General features: G+C 55.4%; 1 protein-coding gene across 10 annotated transcripts in view; it reads left to right on the top strand.

The window, feature by feature from the left end:
* CNTN4 (contactin 4) overlaps positions 1–22,070 on the top strand; it is a 637,177-nt gene that overhangs the window by 499,699 nt on the left and 115,408 nt on the right. For all 10 annotated transcript variants that reach the window (XM_036220058.1, XM_036220057.1, XM_036220056.1 and 7 more), the window contains 3 exons: positions 2,847–3,044; positions 14,245–14,347; positions 16,876–17,060. In XM_036220058.1, the coding sequence (XP_036075951.1) occupies positions 2,847–3,044; positions 14,245–14,347; positions 16,876–17,060 (486 nt within the window). The remainder of the gene's footprint in view (positions 1–2,846; positions 3,045–14,244; positions 14,348–16,875; positions 17,061–22,070) is intronic.

Genomic DNA, 22,070 nt, shown 5'->3' with positions numbered 1-22,070 from the left:
TTTAAAAATCTGTTAAACTTCGCTTAATCCAGCGCTTCTCAAAGTCATTTGGTCATGTAACCCTTTTAAATTTGGCGTAGGTGCAGGCCAGAGAGCTTCTAGTAACAAGAAATTAATATTCGAGGGACCACGGTTTAGGAAATGTGACAGTATGAGCTTCAACCCAGAGTCACTGAAGTCACAAAAACAGTGAAACCGAAGTAATCGACTTATTTTTAAATGGATCAAACAGCATGTTAGTCAGCACAGTTTCTTCTTTTAAAAGAGTTAACACTCGGCGCTTCGGGTGTGCGTACGGTTCCATGCGCTTCTACGTGCCCTGCCCCCCCCCCCCGGCTCGCCTGCCTCCCGTGTGTTAGCATCCCGCTTGGTGGGCCAGCGGGTGGAAAGTGCGGACTTAAACGTCTCTCCTTACTCAACATAAGTTTGGATTTTGGTCCTCGGCTCTTCTGTAAAATTTAGCTTAGGAAACTAACGAGGTAGATGCCTTTTTTCTGATACTCGTGGTCCATACACCTTTCCTCTTATTAAACCAGCCTTCTCCCCCAAAGTTCAGAAAGCCTGGCAGCCAGCAGCCACTAGCAACGGTTTTGAAAAATCTCTTCAGGAAAAAAAAAAAAGATATAGTTTCATCTATTTGACCACAGCTCTCCTTGGGGAGGCGTGGGTTGGTTGATACTGTGCTGATAAATTACTAACTCCTACCTGGTGACTTTGGAGATGCTAATTTATTCTTAAAATTCTCTCTCCGAGCTCAGGAGGGAGCAGGCAGAGTCCTCACTGTTTCTGAGAGGGAGCCGAGCTGCTCAACGATTATTTGCTTTGCCCAGATACCGCCAACTGGATGGGTGAGGAGTGCACGGGGCTGTGGGTAACACTCCTTCATGGCCTGCTCCAAGGGGCCCTTCCTCTCCCAGACTTTACTTTCCTGAGGAAGTGCCCAGCTTGCTGGGGAGATCTCCCTTATTCACACCGAGTACCCTCTCGACATCAGCATGGGGTTATTTATAATTACATGCACATGTGTAAACAAAATGATTAAGCTATTCTCATATAAACATAATTATATCTCTCTAAAGTAATGCATGTGGAAGCGTCAGAACCCAGTGATTAAGGGAAGACAGTCAGCATGACCCCGTTTGTATGAAAACAGTGGACTATTAAGGCAGAACATCGTACCCGGGGCTGGTTTCCTGATTTGAGGTCAAATGCAATCGGGCTTCATTGAAGTCTCAAACAACAAAAGTGTGTTTTAGAGCAATTAGTGTTCTGTATACAAAGGCGAGTGACCTTTCTGCCATTGTCCAAGGACACTCCATGCACTGAGATGTTGGCTCAGGGCAGCAATAAAGAGCAACATCCCAGAATCGCCAGCTAGTTCTGAAAGCACAAGGTCCCTTGGCAGCCGAGTGCTCCCCCTCTCCCATCAAAATATCTTTCGAAGATAGAATGGGGTGATTTGGCCAGTCTCTTCTAGTGCCTAGGGTCTTCCTTGTCCAGCTTAGGACAGATCTGGAGCTCATACTCGAAAGAGCGAGGTATGGGATGCCTGCAGCAGGTACGGGATGGCTTCCTCAGAGCGCAGTGGGCCCCACAGCAAACCGCTCAGCCCCGTGGCCCTTCGAGTGCTTCTCCAAAACTGGAAACATGGGCTCACGTGTTCATCCGCCAAACCTTCACCTAAGTCTTACTTAAGGAAAATTAGAACTTTCGAAGAGTGTTTTCAGGTGTGGCCACCTCTTAACACTCACCCCATTGGCATCCTGGATGAATAAGCGTTCGTGGAAAGGTGGTTCTTGAATTGCCAGTTTATAGTCACTCCCTTATGGATGCAATCATTTTTTTTCAGCTAATTTTTTAAAATACAGAGCTACATTTATGGGACCAGCCAACCCGTCTGTCAGTGTATGTCTAGCGATTGGTTTGCTGCAATATGTAACCACCGTCTCACTAAAATAATGGAAAGAAGTTCAGCCTCGGAACGACGACAGAGGAGGAATTTGCGTTGACAGGAAGAGGCATCGGGAGAAGGCTGGGCTGAGACTCAGAACTTGCTGTCTCAGTGTAGTCTGAGTAGAGTGAAGAGTTTGGAGGAGTTACTTTGTTGCCGTGTGCCAAAGCTCCTCAGTTAATGCAAAACTGTCACATGCACTGCAAACCTCAAAGTGCTGTGCAAGTTTGTGGCGCTGTGCTGCCTCGCGATGGTTATTAGCTACAAAGTGAAATGGAAGGAAGTGGTCTAAATAGCTTCCGGGCGCTTCCGGCCCTACGCGCTCAGGCCTGCAGACTCTCTGGGTCTGTAATGTGAGCAATTCAGCCCAGTGAGGATTGCCTGGTGCTTGGCACAAGCTTAGCAAACTCCAAATGTTTATTCCTTTGCTTAAAGATGTTGGACTTCTCTTGATTGTCGGTATACGCTCTGGTTCTCTAGAAATAAGACCTGATTGACCAGAGGTAGGAAGATAGGTAAATGCTTTAGATCAGGTATCCCCACCCGCTGGGCCGCAGACTGGTACTGGTCTGCGGCCTGTTGGGAACCGGGTCACAAAGGAGGTGAGCAGCGGGCCAGAGAGCAAAGCTTCGCCTACATCTGCAGCTGCTCCCCAGTGCCAGCATCACCGTCTCGGCTCCGCCTCAGGTCATCAGGCGTTAGATGCTCACAGGAGCACCAGCCCCTGGTGCCACAAAGCTGGGGGACCGCTGCGTTAGGGGGCTGTGAAGACCCCTGTTTATATTTATTTAGCAGCTGGAGAGGAACCTGTGGGCAACGGCTTGCACATCTCGCTTGACCATCTCCTTCGCCCGCGTGGGGGGCACTCCAGTGATGTCCTCTCTTTGGCTTTCAGATCTGAGCTACGCCTGGCTCTTCAACGAGGCTCCTTCCTACCAGGATAGCCGGCGCTTCGTCTCTCAGGAGACTGGGAACCTGTACATCGCCAAAGTAGAGAAGTCCGATGTCGGGAATTACACCTGTGTGGTCACCAATGCGGTGACGAACCACCAGGTCCTGGGGCCACCCACGCCGCTGATCCTGAGAAATGACGGTGAGTCTTCCAAGGCACGTGGCGCGTTCTGGCCCCCGTGACCACAGGTGCAGTGCGGGAAGTCGGGGTGTTATTGGCACACAGAGCTTTATCGTCTAAGTCACACTTAGGAAAAACTTCACACTTTGCACATTTTGGTATTCGTGTTTTCTTCACTTGTGTAACAAACAAACCCGAGAATCTGTTTTGGAAAACTAATTAGAAATCTAATTGCTAATCTCAGCAGGAATGGAATGTGGGTTTGGGCGAATATAAATAACAAAGGAATCTATTTCTCGTTTCTTTTCCGCGGAAACTGTGTACGCAGGCAGAATGAAGCGGGAGGTCGAACCATTGGGTGATCCGTCATTTCCAAGTAATTGAGTTACCGGTGTCCAGAAAGAGGTTTTAAATTATCCACGTAGTGTCTGGACCTAGGACACCGAAGGCATAGTTCCCCGCGTAGTGTGGTGCAGGGCCGTCCAGGTGAACTGCGGACGTGAGTTTCAATGCCCCGCACGCTCGTGAGACCATGTCAGGAAAGCAGGTGGATTTCACCCGAATTACCTGGATGGGCGACCTGGCCGCATGTGCTCACGGACCACGTGCTGTTTAAGGTGGACCTTAGCCCGCCTCGCCTGGCCCCCCACGCCTCCCCCCACCCCCCATGAGTCCCTTCTTTGTGACATGCTTCTCCCGTGCTTAGTCCCTTGACTAACTCAGACTGATCGTTCCAGAGTTTTCGAATATGCCATTTTCTCCAAGAAGTCGTGTCCGGCTGACCCCTTCTCCCGGCCGGGCTGTGTCCTGGTCCGAGAGCCCTACCCAGTGTCCCAGCCCCCGTGTGTTTTGCCGTCTCCCCAACTGTAAACTCACCGCCCTGTGTCCCCGGCCCCACGTGTTGTGCCCGACACGGAGCAGATGGTCAGCAAATACCCGCTGAGTGAGTGAGGACCAAGAATTAAGCGCTTAGGTCATGGCCGACGCGGTGATTTAGGCGGTCATGGTTTACGTGTTCAAGTTCAATCCTTTTCCAATCCGTGTCCCAGCAAGTGCACACTTGAACCTCCCGTCACGAGCAGGATGAGGAAGCTGTCAGCTGCGAATGTCAGTAACAAGCATTCAGCAGGCGCTAACTCGTTGCTGGGTGTTCAGAATTGCACCTGGAGCATCTCCCTCGAACCCCAGCAGTGGTAGGAGGAGCATCCTGCCTTCTACCTGACAGGTGAAGGAGCAGGGCTCTGACGTGGTGCATTATAAACCCCAAGTCCCTGCAGCGGGTGGAGAGGTGGCCCCCAGACGCACGCTGGGCCCCCGGCCCCGCTGACCCCAGAGCCCCGCCTATCAGTTCCTCGCATGGCCCTTTCCGTCGCTCTATGTCACCGCTTTCCCGAGTGTTAGAAGAAAAAACTTGGCCCGTTCAAGCCCGGAACTCAGGCTTTCCTCTGGATCGTCTCCTCTTTCTCCTGGCGCCGAAGGAGCTGTGTGCCAAGTGCGGGTGTGGCCCTGACCCCTGGCACGGGACAGCTGCAGACACGCCACCTGTGTGGGGGTCTGAGCGTGTCCACGGCGTGGGCCACACGGTGGGGTTTTGAGCAAATCACGTAGATTTTGATCAATCATTCATTTATTCGTGCATTTAACATGTTTTATTTAGCACTCGCTGTGTGACAATCACGACTCTGGGTGCCAATGAATGGGAACAACAAAGCCCCCGTCAGATGCTAGCCTTCTCCCCGAGGGCACCGGCGAAAACAAACACACCAAACGAAAACAAGACTCTGATTCTCTTAGCTGGTCAGAAGATCAATCAGCACGGTCGCGCAGAGGCCCGGCGGTGTGGGCCGCCGCCGTCACAGGGTTGTCCTGAAAAGCCTGTCTGACGAGGGGACGTACGGACCGAGCCCCGAACGAGAGGAAGTCAGTCCTGCGGACAGCGGAGCGAGGGGCCTTGCAGGCCGAGCCGACGTCCCGCACAAAGTCCCTGAGGCCAGGGCCACACACGCAGCACACGGCGGGGCCCGGAGAGCGAGCGTGGCTCCGGTGTCGTGAGCGGCCCGCAGGGCGGTGTGAGCCGAGGTCAGAACGGATCTCGGAGGTCACGGAGGGAAGCCTGGGTTTGATTTCAAGTGTGATGAGAAGCCCTTGGAGGATTTGATGCAAGAGAGTCATGTGAGCTTTTTTGAAAAGCTGCCTGGCTGCTGCGTGGAAGTAGGCTTTGGGAGTGGGCGCAGACGCGGGTGGGAGACGCGGGCAGCCGCAGCCGGGCAGCGGCAGTAGAGGGGCGGGGCGTGGCTGGAGCCGGGAGTCCCTTGCAGGCGGGCGAGGCCAAGGCGACTCACCCACACGCGGACGTTGGAGGAGCAAATCGAGGATGACACGTAGATTTCTGGCACAGCAGCTGGGTTTATGGGAATGTCATTTACCGAAACGGCTTTACCAACAGGCTTAGAAGGGCACAGTGCAGGATACGACTTCTTTCAGTATTCGTAAAGCCAAAGCGTGACTTCTCCCTCAGCAACAGGAGACGTCTTCGTTCTGTGGTTCCTGGGCCATCCCTCCATCAGAGGATTCATCTGGGACGATTCTGGGTCCCTGTCAGCTTGCCGTCCCCCACACCAGTGACCCCGTGATGCGACACAGATCAGAGGTGCCATCCGACCTTGTCCAAGGGCCCAGCACCTGCCACATGGCAAGTGCTGAATTAATACGTTGGATTAAGCTGAACTCTGTTAAATAAATGTGAAAAACCTTATCGGTTTAAAGCCTAAGGTAGGCAAGGGACCAGCTCTGTTGGACGCTATCACTGCTCTTTCTCCAGACCTGAGGGCGCGGAGACTTTTGTAACAGATGGGCTCCCCTGGCACTTGGTGCAGACTTATGTAAAGATACAGCCCGTCTGGCCTCTGCGCAGGACTTGCTCGCGGCAACGTGTCTGGTGCTGTTCCCCATTCCAGCGAATCGTACACCCCACACAGTGAAATGCTGACTTCAGAGCAGCAGGGCATGGCCGAAGGGGGTCGCCGCTGCAGAGAAAGGAACAAGGTTTCAGACGGGGCCCCGAGAGTCACCCCGCACACCTCGAGTCGGCGGCCGCCTTGCCTTGTACTATGTCTCCTCACAGAGATGACCAACACTTTCTGTTAGAGCCTTTTATCACCAAAGTGGTCGACTAAGGATCTTGTTCTTCAGCAATTAATGCCCATTCGTTCTTAATTTCCATGAGAGTTGCCCAGTGAGAACTCGCAGTCTGTCTTTCCCATTTAGGCCCGAGAACATAAAATGGTCACTCGGACTCTGTCACAAAGCACAAGCAGGGTCGCTCCCTGGCTCCTGTCTGGAGGGACGAGGGGAGGAGACTACGGGCCAAGAAGCTGTTCCGGAAGGAAGGTGGCATTCCTGTCGACGCCGCTCCGTGAGGAGACACCCGACGACGTCATCGCCCCGCGACTGCTCGCGCTGGTGGCCGCACGGGGCGCCAGGCGCAAGGTGGGGCTGAAGCCCGCACACCCGTCTCCACCGCGGCCGCCCACGCAGACCGCCAAGTGGGAGGGCGCAGCGGAGTTTCTGGCCCGGACGGGACGGGGCATCCAGCCTGGTGTCCTCGCAGCCAGGCGATGTCCTGAGTTGGACTGCGAGTCGCCGCCTGCAGCCCCGAAGGTCACCGGGAGTCAGGCGGAGCGCGGCGGGGGCCCCGCTGGGAACCGCATGTGCCGTCGCCGACGCGGTCCAGCGCGCCCTCTGTCACAGCAGGGCCACCCATTCTCCGTCTTCCCTCCCTATAGCGCCCCAGGCCGGGCGGCTCCCTCCAGGGGGCGCTGATGGCCGGTGTTTGCGGGCCATGTCGTCAGCCCAGTGGTCAGATCAGAACCCAGCCGTGAGGAGGGTCTCCTCTGGGTCGTAACCCCGACCTACGACCTTTCATGCGTGACCTCGCCTTTGGACTGGCGGGGGGGGGGGGAGAGGGGGGAGACGTGCCTGTCACGTAGACGTAATTTTATGTTGCTGAAGATCGCGAGTTTGTACCAAAGCACCTTATTTTACTGTCACTTCTGATTGCGACTTTCGCGTGGCTTCGTCACAGCCAGTCTGTCGGGCGTTAAATTCTCTAGCAGCATCGGATTTGAGGATCTGCGCGTGTAAAGCCGGTTTGGCGAGACGAACATCTAAATGACTAGAGGATGTGAGATATTTTGCTAAACTGGAAATCTGACTTAACAGCACCTTGACGGCTTCAGATGTCGCGAAGGCTGGTGAGCTGAGTACTGGCGGTCATGTGTGGACCTCCGTCTCAGGTCCACGGGGACCAGGGGCCTCGGATGGCCGTTTAGCTCATCAGTTGAGGAAGCATCTGCTAAGTACTCGTGTGTGGTACGCTATGAAAAAAAAAAAAGACATTATCTCCGCCCCTGGGAGCCTATAGTCAGAGAAATCCAAATTAGTAGAAGGTCTAAAGTTTTATTCTTTATTGGAATTATTGAACTGAATTAAACACACACATTTACACACACACTCTTACAGACAGATGTGAAATGAAAGTAAGAAGGAGAGGCGTCCGGCGTAGAATAGTGACGTGGAACGTGCGTCTGATCGTGCGTTTAACCAACACGTATTCGCAGAGTACCTGACGTGCATTTGTCACCGGGGTGCAACAGTCCGCATTCTCAGGAATTACAGCCTGGCCGAGCCTCCGAACTGCGGTCTCAAGTAAGAGCGGGCCGTACTGGGGACAGCGGAGGACCAAAGCCGGCTCGTTTAATGGTCACTCATGCTAAGGGCCACCGAGATAGGGGGAGGCGATGCGCAAGCTGCAGCCCGGGTGCACGGGGAGCCGGCCTGGCCTTGGAAATGAGCCTGAACTTTGGTCAGGGGCTGGCTGACCCCAGAGGGGGGAAAAGAATTCTGGGCAACTGGTAAACCGCATTGATCCCGAAGACGGGAGCTCCCCGGCCTGCAGCCCAGCCCCGCCCATTGCCCGCCTCTGTGGACGGTTTAATTTTTTTCCTCCACAGAAATGTCGGGCATTTGGGGTGAATTCCTAGATTCTCTGCCATCGTTGCTGCTATTGTAAAGGGTAGCTTGTTTTTCATCACATTCTCTGTAATTAGTGATTGCCGATACAGGGGACCGACGTTTCTCTTGTAAGCGGCCCACCCTCCAGCAGGCTCGCTGAGGCCGCGTTGTTCCAATAGCTTGTTGATTTGTTCAACGCTCCCAAACTTGGCTATTTCCCCCCTTTTCTCTAAGCCTGGGGCCAGCCAGCTAGGGCTTAAGGGGAAAATACAGCCCACTACCATTTTTGTAAATAAAGTTTTATTGGAACATGGCTACGCCCATTTGTTCACATAGTGTCTATGGCCGTTGCCAGCGGCCGTGGGAGGGTTCAGCCCTAGCAGACTGTACGGCTCAAAAAACCTGAGCAAAATCATTGCTGTCTGTCCTTTTACAGAGAAATGTAGCCAATCCCTGGCAACACCTTAATACCTTGAAATGCCTGAAGGCCGTCTGTCGAAAGACGCGTTCTTGGTGGCCCCGACAACCCGGGCTAGGACCGACATGTACAAGTTAGAGGGAGAGAGTGTTTGGTTCAACTCAGTATGAGGACTTTTTAGTGGGACGAGTGTAGAAGTACTTCCTTGCAAGAAGACAGAGGTTGGCTTCATTTCCCTTAACAACAGACAACCGTATAATTAATTTCCCAAGCTGGAAGCTCCTGGAAGACTTCCCCAGGACTTCTCCGGAGCGCGGCTGTCCCAGCGGGCGGGCCGCGTGGTCGCGCTCGCTTTGCAGGACTCGGCCTCCAGGAGTCTCTGCGCTTCGCTAACCGAGAAGGAGGGGAAGAGATGCGGGTTTGGCCGAGGTCCAACTGTAGGGTTCGTGTTCACGTCACGTGGTTTTCTGAGGCCAGAGTGAAGCCCCGCGTTTTGGGGAGAATTGCGTCCCACGGCGTCCCCGCCCCTCTGCTCAGGCCCCGGCTCGCTCCTGGGGGGACCTTTCCTGCCGACGCGCAGCAGGAATCGCCTACGGCAGGTGGGGAGAGTGGCAGAGATTCCTCGGCCGGTCCCCCAGACCCCCCTGTCCCCTTCAACCCGGGGCAAAAAGAGTTTTTTTTTTTTAAGGGAAAAACAGTAAACTCAGCCAAAGGAACAAATCTGTATAACGAATCTGATATTTCCGAGTAGTTTAGGTTGACGGAATGCACATCATATGCCTCGAGAAAGTCAACGCGGGAGCTTAAGATAACGTTGGCGGTTTCTTTTTCTGAGCAGACACCCAACTCGGCGGGCGTTGGTAAGGCCGCCGTGGTCTGGCCGAGCGAGCAGGGGTCCCGGTGCGGGCAGGTGCAGGCCCGCCTCCTGCAGCCCGCAGAGCACCCTGCTGCGGCGAGCGTGGCGCGTGGCCCACGCCTCTGTCACTCCCTGTAATTCGCCGCCTAGTTTGCTAAATGCCGGGTTCTTACAGGCATTGGCGTCAGGCTTCACTGTCTTCCAGGCTTCGGAAAGGGGACAGTCATGGCCACAAGGCCATCCGCAGAATCCAGGCTGTCGATGGCCCGGAGGCCGGGGGGCCTTTGTCACTACTGCTCTTCCGGGGACCAGCCCCTAGGACGTGACCGTCGGGGTCAGGTGAGACATCTCGCTTTGGCTCGGCATCTAATGGCGAGGACAGAAGCTCTTAGAGTGTATTTCCCAGCAGCGTTAACCTCGTCCGGGAACTCGTGAGAACTGCAGATTCCTGGGCTCCCACTCACCTCGCTAAACTGGAAACTCGAGCCCTCCAGGTGACTCAGGGCCTGAGAACCCCTGGTTTAGGAAAAGCACCTAGCACTTTCTAGCCACGTGGCCACCAGGAAGCCAGCCCTGCGCTCACTCCGTGAACAGTCACTGCCAGCGTATCCCACTTACCTGTGCAACATGCTGAGAAAGTCAACCGCACGCATTGCGAAGGTGACGGGCCTCTGCTACCCACACTGCCAGGCACGGTGCCCGGCTCACGGCTGGTGTCAGGTGACTGTGCCTCGACGTGGTTTGCCGGAACGCAGGCTTCGCTGAGCCCCTGACTCCTGAGGCCTCCGACGCGTGGAATTGCACGTGCTGTAATTTCACTGTTACCACGGCGGTTCTCGTACTCCGAAAAGTAGAAAACATTGGCAGTGCGTTTTCATGAGTCGAGACTTTATGTGTAAGGCAGAAAAGTGTGGGCGTCGGCGTCTCTGTTGAGAACTGGCAGTGAGCGTCGTCCCTACAGGCAAATTGTGCATCTCATGTGGGAGGAAGGGAAAGGGGTTGAGAGCCTGTGCCGCGGGCCCCGGCCACGTCCCGGTCGCTCCTCCGCTTCCTCTTGGCCGCGTAGACGCGGCCAGGCGGCCGTTCGGCCCATGTGCGCATTCGCGTAATTTGAAGGTGCGGAAGTGGGGCCGGGGCGCGCTCCGTTTGCCTAACATCCTGTGAATCGGCAGAACAGCTGCAGGCGAAGTGTACCAGGTGGTCAGAGAAATGGCTGGAAAAAGGCAGTTCTGTTTACGCGGCTTTTGTTTCATAAAAAAGAAAAATTAAAGGCCACAGCTTTTAAAATTTAATGTCAAAAATAAAGGCCAAAATAGTTAAAATTAAAGAAATAGTCAAATAAAAATGTAGCCTGCGCCAGATGCAAACGAATGAATTGGAACAGCTCACAGGTGTCGTGAAAATGTTCCTATACAGTCGAAGAAAATTGCTTCCTTCATGTTTTATGACTTTAGCAAATAAAGACGATCTTTATATTAACGAACATCCTTTCGACAGCAGCAAAAGCCACGCTTTCCCGTGTCTGGTCCATCTCTCTGTGTCCCGAAGCCAGTGTTATGCGCACAGATCTGTCCGCGTCATTCCTGAGGACGGTCTCTGGCGTCTTGACAGCTGCGAACCTAGATCACTGTGTCCCAACCCGGACGTCGCTCTGATGGCCATGTAAACAACCCGCCAACCCGGACGTCACATAAACAACCCACGCAGCTCGTTGTAGAGAAGTATGATCCCCACTGCGTGAGCCACACGGGAAACCGTGACGACGCTTCAGCATGACTCCCGTGGCCGGAAGGAAGTGCGTGTTTGACCTAACGGCTACTGTTCGTCATGGACTGAGAGCCCGCATTCCTCCATCTTTTCCTCCATTCCACGAATTCCTGTCCATCAGGATTTTCTCCCCATGTGCCTGGTGCCGGGCTGGGATCTATGAAGGATGCAGGAAAATCGGAAGTAGCCCCCTTCCCTGAGGAGGTGATCGCGGCAGGCGGGGGCGCCGTGTGAGCGGCGCCAGGCCGTGTGCAGAGCGCGTGCGGCCGGCGGTTTGTCCCGGGCGCCTACTGCGTGAACAGGCAGCGGCGGAAGCTGGAGGCGCCGTGAGAAAGACGGGGACGTTGCTCTCGGCCGAGACGGGAGACAGGTTCGCAGCGCCCGCGCGGAGGAGGAGCAAACGCTGTCGTGAACGTCAGGGAAGCCGGGCGCTTGTTAGCAGGGAGCGACAGGAGCGGCCGCGCTCCGGCGGGGCGGTCGGGACGCACCTCGAGGGGGCGTCGCGTGCGCCGAGACGCAAAGTGAGAGTGGCGCCGCCCACGTCACGCCGCGGAGAACGCGCAGGACCGGACCACGCGCACGCGCACGCACACGCGCACGCGCACGCCGGCGTCCGCGGAAGCGCCGCTCGCCGTAGCCCAGGCGGAGGCGGCCCGATCGCCTGGGGAGGCGCGTCCGCGTTCCAGCCGCAAGCCGCAGCCGTGGCCTCGCGTGGCACGGGGCCCGCGCGGGTGCGATTCGTGCCGACGGGGTCCCTGGCGTAGGGTCCGTCTGTCATCCAACGTGACGGACGTCCCTAAAGGAGGACCGCGGTGCACACGCACAGAGGACGGCGTGTGACGGCCGAGGCCGAGGTCGAAGTGACACAGCCTCAAGCCGCGGGACGCCAAGGGCCGGCGGCCACCCCCGAAGCCCGGAAGAGGCGGGGAGCGGCTCCCCGCCCGGTCTCAGAGGGACAGCCCTGTGGACACCCGTGCGCGCGACCCGCAGCCGCCGGAACCGCGAGAGGAATTTGCTCTGCTCTGAGCCCGCGGCGTCGCCGTGAGGGGTGCCCGGGGAAGCTCGCACAGCCAGCGAGTGGCCGAGTGAGTGGCCTGCCCCCGCCCGGGGGTGCCATCCAGCAGCAAGAACGGGGGACCCACGGAGGCCGCCTGCAGCGTGGGCGAACCTCCGGAGTTCGCGGGGGCCGCGGCAGCGCGCCCACAGCGTGTGACTCTGCGTGTGCAGCGCCCAGCGAGGGCGGCAGGGGGCCCCCGGGTTCCTGGGGCAGGGGCTGGCGTGGGCGTAACTGCAGACGGACACGAGGGCTCTTATTCGGGCGACAGGGACATTCTGAAACCGGATGGTGGTGATGGTTGCACAGCTCAGCACACGTACTAAAAACCGTTGAATTGTACAGTTAAGGTCCCTCAACTTTTTGGTTTGTGAGTTATACCTCGGTGTGTGTGTGTGTGTGTGTGCGCGCACACGTGTGAAGAAGTGGGGAACAGAGAGAACTGAGGCGAAGAGGTGTTGGTACTTCCTGGCCATGCAAAGGCGGCGTCAGCAGAGCGGGCGCCCGGAGGGTCTGGAGGAGGGGTTGAGGCCGGGCCTGCGCGGTCGGACTTAGCGGTGCCGGTGGGCGGTGGGCGCTGAGCCTGCCTCGCCCAGAGCCGCACGTCTGAGATGCGGGGTGACGAGCCGAGAGCACGGGCCGTCGGTAGCGAGTTCGGCAGTTGTGTGCGAACGGCCACTTTGGGGCGGACGCGGAGAGGACGCGGCGCGAGGCCGCCGAGGGAGGACGGCTCCGCCTCCGGGCGTGTCTCAGTCCGGCTTCGCGGCGTCGTTCCCGGCCCTTGGAGATGACAGCCCAGCTTCTCAAAGGGACCGATTGGAACTGCGATTTTAATGGGGGCGGGGGGTGCGATCCCTTTGAGATGAGGTCGCCAGCTAAGTAATTAAGTAGCAGCCCTGTGGGGAAGCGTGCCCTACAATGCCAAGGTGCCGATGGCTCCCCCGATGACCTCCGGGGTCCCTTCCAAATGCCCCATGTCACCCAGTGAAAGAAAAGAAACGGCCATAGTCAGCTCGGCACTCATGAGCTGGGTCTCGGAGCAAACGCAGCCCAGCCGCGGCGCCCTCTGACGCTCGGTGGCGTTCTTGTTGTCATTGTCACTTTCACTCCAACGGAACCCCTTGCTGTTGCCCGAACCCCGACGCTGCAGAGGGCGGGGTCGCTGCTCCGCGATGGGTGGAACCATGCCTCTCTGCCACCCGCGGTCCCCAGCCCTTCCCCGCGCTCAGCCTCTCCCCCCGAGGCCCCAGGCGCCTCTCCCTCCCGCAGGAAGCCCGAAGGGCAATGCCGGTTTCCGGTGAAGCGGGAAGCCCCCGCCCCTGACGCTGGCACAGCTGAACCACACACCATGGAAAGTGACTAGGGATCGGCTCGAAATCGACGTGTTGAGACGCGTGGAGAGTGGTCAGCGCTGGGGTCGGGAACGCGGCGATGAGAGGTGCCGAAGTTCTTGGTCGCGGAGCGCGTTTGCGGCGTGATGTCGTCCTGGTCACACCGGTGATTTTTCAGGTGTGGGCAGATGGGAGGCTGTGACCTTCAAGGCGAGCCTGTCACTGACCAAACGGGTATGGCTTGAGAGGTGTTTTCCGGATCAGCTTCCTGGCGATCGCTTTATATTGGTTCAGAATAAAGATACCGATAGCAACGTTACCCATCAATCTTGATTTGTGATTGATTCAGATTGGCTGGGAAGTGAAAGCTAAAGTAATCCGCGGCCACAAATTGATTACACGTTTTTTTCTTACACAGACATAATGAAGCATGAAAGTATTTTTTTCTTTAAATAAAGTCTTTCTGCAGTATGTGTCAAAAAAAATAATCGATGTGGTTTTCCTGCTTGGGACTCTATTCCCCTTTCATTTTTTATTTTTGCGTGACTACCTGAACACAATGTGTCCGAGAAGCGACTCCTCGGCGGATGGGGGGCACCGTGACACACATTTCCCCTCGCAGTGACTCACTCGGGCAGCAGCCGTGACTCCCGGCCATCGGAGACGTGGCCCGCTTTACACGAAGTCGTGAGCTGTACACGCAGTGAGGCGCGGCGTGCACGGGACACGTGTGTACGTAGCCACAGCAGCCCCGAGACTCAGATCCTTCTTTCTGTTCGCAGGCGTGATGGGTGAATACGAGCCCAAAATAGAAGTGCAGTTTCCAGAAACGGTCTCCACGGCTAAAGGTGGCACAGCCAGGCTGGAGTGCTTCGCCCTGGGGAAGTAAGTCCCTGTCCTCCCCCCCACGCCCCCTTCTCCCCGGCAGGTGTGGAGTTTTCCTTGCACTGTTCACGGGGACGGTTCCGAGGTGACCGGAAAGCAAGCCTCGCTCTTTGTAACTCTGAATTCCCGTCCGCTCACCACGGAGAGGGGACGTGTCATGGCACGTGAAGGATGAGGCCGCCACCTTTGACGTGGCCGCAAAGGAGAGGGGTATGGGTAATTCTGAGACAGGGTGATGATGACCCGAAATGTGCACTCCGTCTGGCCCAGGGTGGCAGAGAAACGATGGCGCTTTTCGGAGGTCCATTCGAGCCGACTCTTCCGAAGGATGTGGACTCACTTGCCTTTGAGCCCCAGTTTATAGAGGTGCATCGGGTGTTTCTTGACTCTCTTTTTCAAATCACCAGTCTCTTCTTTGCATTTTGGCTAGACGTAGGCAGGCTGAGAGTCTGTATTTTACGGAGCTGTCGAGAAATTATTCACGACCTCATTATTCAGTCCTTAGCTAAGCCGACGGCCCCAGAGTCTCTGTCAGAGGGAAATGGGGAGCAGATCAGCGGAGGCTGCGCCATTAACCTTGCAGAAAACATTGGGCGTAAACGATTAAAGCTATCCCCTGAAATGGGAATTTCAGGTCACCTATGTGCTTAAAAGACGCTTGAGAACCTGGCACCCAGCCCCTTCCGTCTGGTGGCACAACCCCCACCTTCTGCCGCGAAGCTAACACGCATTTCTTGTGTTTAAGTGTCACCTAAGGCGAAAACACTAACTTTTCTCCAACCCGTTTCAGCACGTAAAATACAGGAGTCGTGAATTTTGTGTTTTACAGCAGTAACAGAAAAAGATTTTCCTCTCTTTTCGTTGTTTTATTTTCTACTCTCAGAGAGAGATTCTTTTGGTTTCTGTATTTTCAGTTGTTACAGGGTAAGCTGCAGAACGATACAGGGATCACTTTTAATATCCCGAAAACCTACACATTAAATGAATTTGGACGTAGGGGTGGGACTGAACACCCTGCAGACAGTGAAACCCGGTTGTAAATCAACGTGTAAGACATAGAAGACGCTCATGGTTTACTCCAGAGAAAAAAGCAGATCGCCAAACAGCATAACGTGGTCCCGTTTCTTATTTTACATACAGACCTATGTATATATACATGCGCGTGTGTGGGTGTGTGTGTGGGGGGGGTGTGTGTGAACTCAATCCAGGGACGAAGATGAGCAGGTAACCAGATAGGTGAAGAATGTGCTTGGCGAGCTCTACAAGGTGATACCTTGCAAAATCTTCTCTAGAGAAAGAGCAAAATTTATGTCGTGCACACTTCCAGGGGGATACAAATTAAACTCTATTCACGCGACTTGAATGGCACTCGAATAAAAAACAAAAGACCCAAATCAGGCTCCTCCAGTCGACAGAGAAACATTTGGGGTGCAACCCGGCTGCCGAAACGCATCATCAACGCCCACTTAAGAGCAGAAAGACAACGTCTAAGCGCAGCATGTGTTCATCTCATCGAGCGCGAAGACGCCCACCATGCCCCTCGCATCGAGCCCGTATGCGTTTCGAGTTAGCGTGCCTGTCTAGTGAACTCAGATTCTTCTAAAACAAGTATAGTAGAGTTGATGGCTTTAATTTTTTAAACACCATCTCAGGTTTTCCAGAGAAGATTAGCAAGTCTTTACCCTAATTACTTCTCTGTGTGTGTTTTTGTGGAAAATAAATAAGTGAATGATTGCATCTCTCCCCCGCCCCCGGAAACGGCAGTCTACGAAGCTGTGCTCAGCTCACTCAGCCGTCGTCCGCAGGCTCAGCGATGCTCCTCCTGCAGCTAGAGAAGGGATCTGTCAGTTACGGCTGGGGGGTGACAGACACCTTGAGAGCCCGCGAAGACCTCACAGGTCGCTGCTTTTCCGATCTCGCTATTTTAAGTTAAGTTTCCCCAAAGCACCTCCTCATGGCCTGCAATAAGTTGGTGGGTTTCCAAGCAGAGTGGCCAAGAGACAGGACGTGGAAGTTGCCCGTTTTTATGGCCTGAGCCCCAAAACAGACACAGCATCACTTCCGCCTTATCTCAGCCGGCAGAGCGGTCAGAGAACCCGCCAGGTTCAAGGGCAGGAGGGCCCGGCCTCACTCGGGAGGGATGCGGAGGGATTCACGGCCGCCTTGAATCCCTCACAGTGGTGTGTGGACAATTCTATTTTCACACTTACAATTTAGGAAAAAAACAAACTGATGTCCTAGGAAGAAAACGCTGCAATCACAGAAAAATCAGGTTTTCTTTCCATGATAATATTGCAAAGGAGATACATCACCTCGTTTGAGGTTAAGGAAGGATCTTTAAGGAAAACATTAAGTGCATAATAATGGTGGGGACGTGGCTGTGGGTAAAATCGTCGCCGCGATGCGCGAATGGCTGATGTCTGGCGGGCGCTCGCTGGGCCTGGCCGAGACGCCTAGGGCGAGCGGCAGGGGGTCACCAGCAGCGCGGTTTTCTCTGACTCGCTTCACCCCCCTTCTTCTCATATCAGCCCAGTGCCGACCATCATCTGGAGAAGGGCGGACGGAAAGCCGATAGCGAGGAAGGCCAGGAGACACAAGTCCAACGGGATCCTCGAAATCCCCAACTTCCAGCAAGAGGACGCTGGTGTCTATGAGTGCGTGGCCGAAAATTCCAGAGGCAGAAACGTGGCCCGGGGACAGCTGACCTTCTACGGTGAGTGCGGGGTCGCAGCTGGGCATGTGGAGCGCCACGGCCCCTCTTGGTGTTCAAGTCGTAGGCCGGGAGGGTTGCTTGAAACAGGACTGTGTAAAACCTCTGTTTGCTGCCGATTTCGCATTCCCCAGGGTGGCGGCGGGGGGGTGGGGGTGGGGTGGGGTTCCGGCTGTGGAGAGTGGGGGCCAGGCGAGGACTGACGGGGAGGAAGAAATGAGGCGGAGGCGCTGGGGGATGAGCAGGCTTGTGGAGGGGCCGTCCGTCCCTCTGCGGTTGACCTCATGCAGGAAGCGTCTTGTTCGTGCCCCGCCCCCAGCCTGCTTGCTGAGCTCTGTGCGTTTCTTCATGTGCGTTCTGATGTGGGGCTCGTGCAAATTCTCTGTAACTGCCCCGTTCGCCTGCCGTTTCACACGGTGCCATGAGTTTCGAAATGCACACGGTCCAAATTTAGTTCTTATCAGAGCGGAGCGTGACAAATCTCTCACCCCAAAGGCTCCTTCTGTGCAGCCGCCCCCGTCCCCATCTAACCGTCGGCATCGCTCCAGACGTCATATAAACGCAAAACCTCCAGCGCACGGGAATCGGTTGGGCTGAGCCTGCAAACCCCGTCGGGCTGAGCCTGTGAAGTCCAGAAGGAGATCTCACTGGACCGGCTTGACTTCTGCCAAACTGGAACATGCCCGAGTCCCATCTGCCCGGGGTGTTGAAAATACATATTCTAGATCGATAATTGTTCAACGATGGTTTCAATAATCAGCCAGCATATTAAAGTGGTGAGAGTAGTTCCGTATGGAGACATTGTAGCGAAAGATTTCAATGTCCTTATTTCTCGCGTCGCTGATGCCACAAAAGTCTCTTTCACCGATGCTTCCAAATCGATGGCCACAGACTTGTTCGGTGGTCGTGTAAGGGCTTTTAGAGGCGTGATCAGCAACTGGGTGGAGAGTTAGAAAGTCAGCCAACCTTCAGCAACCTCCCCCACGTGACCCTCAGCATTCAGACTCACCAACCTCTCACGTAGCCCAGGAGTAGTGGGGTGGGAAAGCACACTTGGGTCTAGAAAGTTCTTCACAACATACGGTTGTACGAATACATCTCTCCTCCTCTTTAATTGCTCATTTTTCTTCAACAACGACAAAGACTAACTCTACTCGGGCCAAAGGACAGACTCGATATTTTCCTTTGCAGTTTCTTAAACTGTGGTGGTCGGTACTCGACGTGGTTGGTTGAAAAGCAAATGTTGCCACCGTTCACCGAGGGGAGAAACGTGAGGCTTGCAGGTTTGTTCGGTGAGATGCAGTCGCCGCCCCGAAGTGTTTAGGGTGCTTCTCACCAGCATGATAATTATTTCTTATTGCCAGGAGGGACAACCTGAAATCACCCAGGTAAGGAGCCAGTATTTCGGTTCCTCTTCATTAGTGGAACAGACTTTTCGACTCAGGAGCTGTCGTTCCCAAATTTTATTCTGAGTTCCTCGACCAACTGAACAAAGTCGTCTTCACTTGCACGGTTGGTTGTGAGATATGTTTTCGGTGTATTAAAAAGGTACAGAAATTCCTGTCACCAGGGTCTGGCTTGGTGCTTTCTAGTGGGCCCTTTTCCCTGAGCTGAGAGAAGAATTTTCTGGAGCTTCCGTCCTGGGGTCGGCCTCCCCGGAGCCTCCCAGCCCCGAGTAGGGAGGTGATTGATGGTTTTCAGGGGTCCTGTGCTGGAGATGAAAGTTGGCTTCCAACGGTGGCTCCCTCGTAAATGAGGCCGTCCGCGGCGGTGCGCGGGGAAGAGGGCAGAGTGGAACCAGCCAGCTCCGCGAGGGTGACCCCGCCGGCTCCCGAGCTGCCAGCCCCCGCCCGTGTCGGAAGCCTCCAGATGACCGGATTTCCGCCGCACTGGGCGCCCACGTCCACGCTCGCCTCTTCGTTTTTCCTCAGCTCGCGTATCGGCGACATGGAAAGCACCGGATCGTTCTCATCGTCGGCAAGGAGCTTAATTACACCGAAGTGTTTGGCTTTTTTTTTTTTCTTTCCTCTCATTTTTTGGTCTCCACTGGCTTTTCCCAGTGCCGAGTTCCTAATACCCATCTGCCTCGGCCACAGATGGACATGAGTTATTATCGTTAACATTGCTGCCGATCACAGGAGGGGAGAGAGGAACCCCGGTCCCCACTCTGTGGACGCGAGTCCCTCACCACACTGAGAAGCGCCGTCTCGGGGCTCGCGAACCCCGGGCTCCAGCTGACGAGGCCGCTGCCTCTCTCGCTTGCAGGGCGGCCGCCCCTGGGGTGCCGGCTTCGGGTCTGGCCTGGCGAGACGGCCGCCCCCCCTTCTCCACTCGGACCTCACCTGGCTGGCCACGGCGCCGTCGCCCCCGCGGCCCCCGCGTCACAGTGACGGACATGCCCCCGCCGCGGGCGGCCCCCGTGGGCGTGTCCTTAGGTTAGCAGGTGCTGCTCGCGTCTGGGATGTGTGAAGAACGAACCGGGTGAGACAGGAAACTTCGCCCCCCCGCCCCGGCTTCCCGGCCTCCTCCTGCCGTGACGTCCACTTGCCGTCTAATTTTATTCGGCTCTTACGGACATTTTTTCAGTCCGAAAAGCTTTATTAAAATAAGTTTGTGTGTTTGCAGGGGTAAAATGCTATGGATCTTTGTTGCTCGAGGTGGAAATTTTCCAAAATGATTTTACTACATTATTAATTCATCCAACACATTTCTTTTTCATTGCCGAACATATGGCCGGCAGCATCAGGCGCCAGGGCTGCGAGCCTAATCCCTACCTCGGGGAGTCTGCATTTTACGAGACGCAGACAGGCCATATATACTATGAAGCAAATAAGTGAACGAGACCGTTTCAGGTTGTGTTAAGAGGGACAAAGGAAATAATGAGGAAGATGTGATCGATGATAAGCAGGAGCAGCGGGTAAGGTAGCCGCGGGGGGACGCGCCCAGGACGGACCGCGGAACTGCACGAGGGCCCGCCTTTCGAGGGGAAGCACCTCCCAGGCACACGGGGAGGACGTGCAGAGGCCCTGGGACAGGGAACCGCTCGATGTGTCTGAGGTGCATCTGGGAAGCCAGTGCGGCTACGTCACAGGGCGAAGTGGCCGACGTTCCGAAACCCAGGAAGGCGGCAGGCGACGCAGGACCTTGTGAGCCAGGCACAGAGTTTGGGTTTTGTTCTGAGTGTAGCGGGAAACCCGAGGAGGGTTCTAAGCAAGGTTCTGACTTAATCTGATTCATGCTTGTAAAAGACCTCTCCAATCGCTTTGCGATGAAGAGATTATAAAGACCCGAGGCGGGAAGCCGTGTCGGTGAGAGAGGTTGGCAGCGAGGACTCAGGACGGAGGGCCGGCGGAAAGTCCCGAGATGCATTTTGGAGTAAGAGCCAGTGGGACACCCTCGTGTCATTCCCTCGAGTACCCAGTTTGCAGGCCGGGACCCTGGCTCCCTAGAGGTGACGTCACTGACCTGAGTTCACACAGAAAGGAGCGGAGTCAGATTCCAAATGCTGCGCATGCTCTTTCGTGCTCGAGGGTCTCAAACTTCAGTGTGCATTAGCCTAACCTGGAAATTTTATTAAAATGAGGAATACTGGGCCCTCCCCTTAGAGGTTCTGGTTCTGCGGGGCGGATGCGGGACCTGAGAGTCGGCATCTGTCGCATGCCCAGGTGACGCTGATGCGGTTTATCGGGGGGCCATGCCGTGAGACCCGTGGCTCTGTGTGGGGCCATCACCACGTGGTGGAGCGAAGCTGCAGATCGAACCCCCAGCAAGGCAAGGCGCCCCTACTCCTCCAGCACTCCAGCTGCCAGCCGCCACTCAGGCCGGGGCCCCCCGCGCACACGCTGCGCAGGGTGGGCATGGTCGGGCGCACATCTCTGGAGAAAGGAAGGGGGGCCGTCCAGGGGATTCAGTCCACGTGGTGGTCACTCATCTCTCCACCTCAGTGGAACTGTGTAGTCACTTCCTGTTTGTACACGGAGGCCAGGGGAACACAGTCGTGATGTGGAAGAGGGAAGGGCGAGCTGAAAGCCCTCAGTATTTAACGTCTTTTACACAGTTTTTCCTTTACAATGGGTGTAAAAAAAAAATAAAACCATCTTCATCCTTGGAAGTAGGGAATATACTATCTGAGCGGTAAGCCGAGCTCTAGATTTCATTGAATGTTTTAATGTTTGAGCTGGGAGGAAGTACGGGGGCCAAGCTTTTGATTTGTGTAAGAAAACAAGGTGCAGAGACACAAAATAACTCACCCCAGATCGTGTGCGTGAGAATCAGCCTGTGACTGGAGCCGTTGTATCTATTATACTACACCATATGTTACATTCCCTGCCAATAGCACATTTTAATAAAATAGGTAAGGGGGGAAAGCCCATCAGTCATCCAGATGCTTTTTCTGCATATTTTCTACAAGCACGGTCATAAATGAAAACATCCAGATGAACAATTGACTTTCATTCTCCGTTTTCCGAAAGAGTGGCTTTTCCTCTCCTCTCCACGTGGCATCTATGGCCGCGTGTCCAGACCGTGTGTGCCGCGGCCTCTCAGCCCCAAAGGCAAAACCGTGGGCTCGATGGCCTTGTGATGGTGTTTGAGCATCTCCGTGGTCACGAGCAGGTGGACGCAGAAGCACACGCAGTGCGGCTTCCCCGCGACGTGCCGTGTGTGTGCGATCGCTGGACGACAGTCGGCCCTGCAAAGGGGCTTCAAGGACAGAGTGACCAAAAAGCCAACAGAGTGGGCCGAGTCATTCTGCAGTAGAGCAGTAGTAACTGTCCCCGGCAGAGCCGATCGAGACCCTCGATTCCCCGAGTGTCACCTAAGGTAAAGGCAACAGCTTTCGTGTCTTTCCCTTTGTCCGACAGTTCCGATAAGCGAGTTGGTGTGGGTCTCCGGGGCCGCACAGTGAGCACGTGTAACTGGTGGGCCGCGGGAGGAGGGGCGGGACGGAGGACGTGTCCTTACCCGCTGCGAAGCCTCAGACCCGGGAGAGGAAGGCAGACCACGGACCCTGGG

The sequence above is a fragment of the Rousettus aegyptiacus genome, unplaced genomic scaffold (assembly GCF_014176215.1).
Source record: "Rousettus aegyptiacus isolate mRouAeg1 unplaced genomic scaffold, mRouAeg1.p scaffold_m13_p_4, whole genome shotgun sequence".
Taxonomy (NCBI): Eukaryota; Metazoa; Chordata; class Mammalia; order Chiroptera; family Pteropodidae; genus Rousettus; species Rousettus aegyptiacus.
The sequence above is the reverse complement of the archived record's forward strand: the minus strand, read 5'-3'. Positions and strand labels throughout refer to the sequence as shown.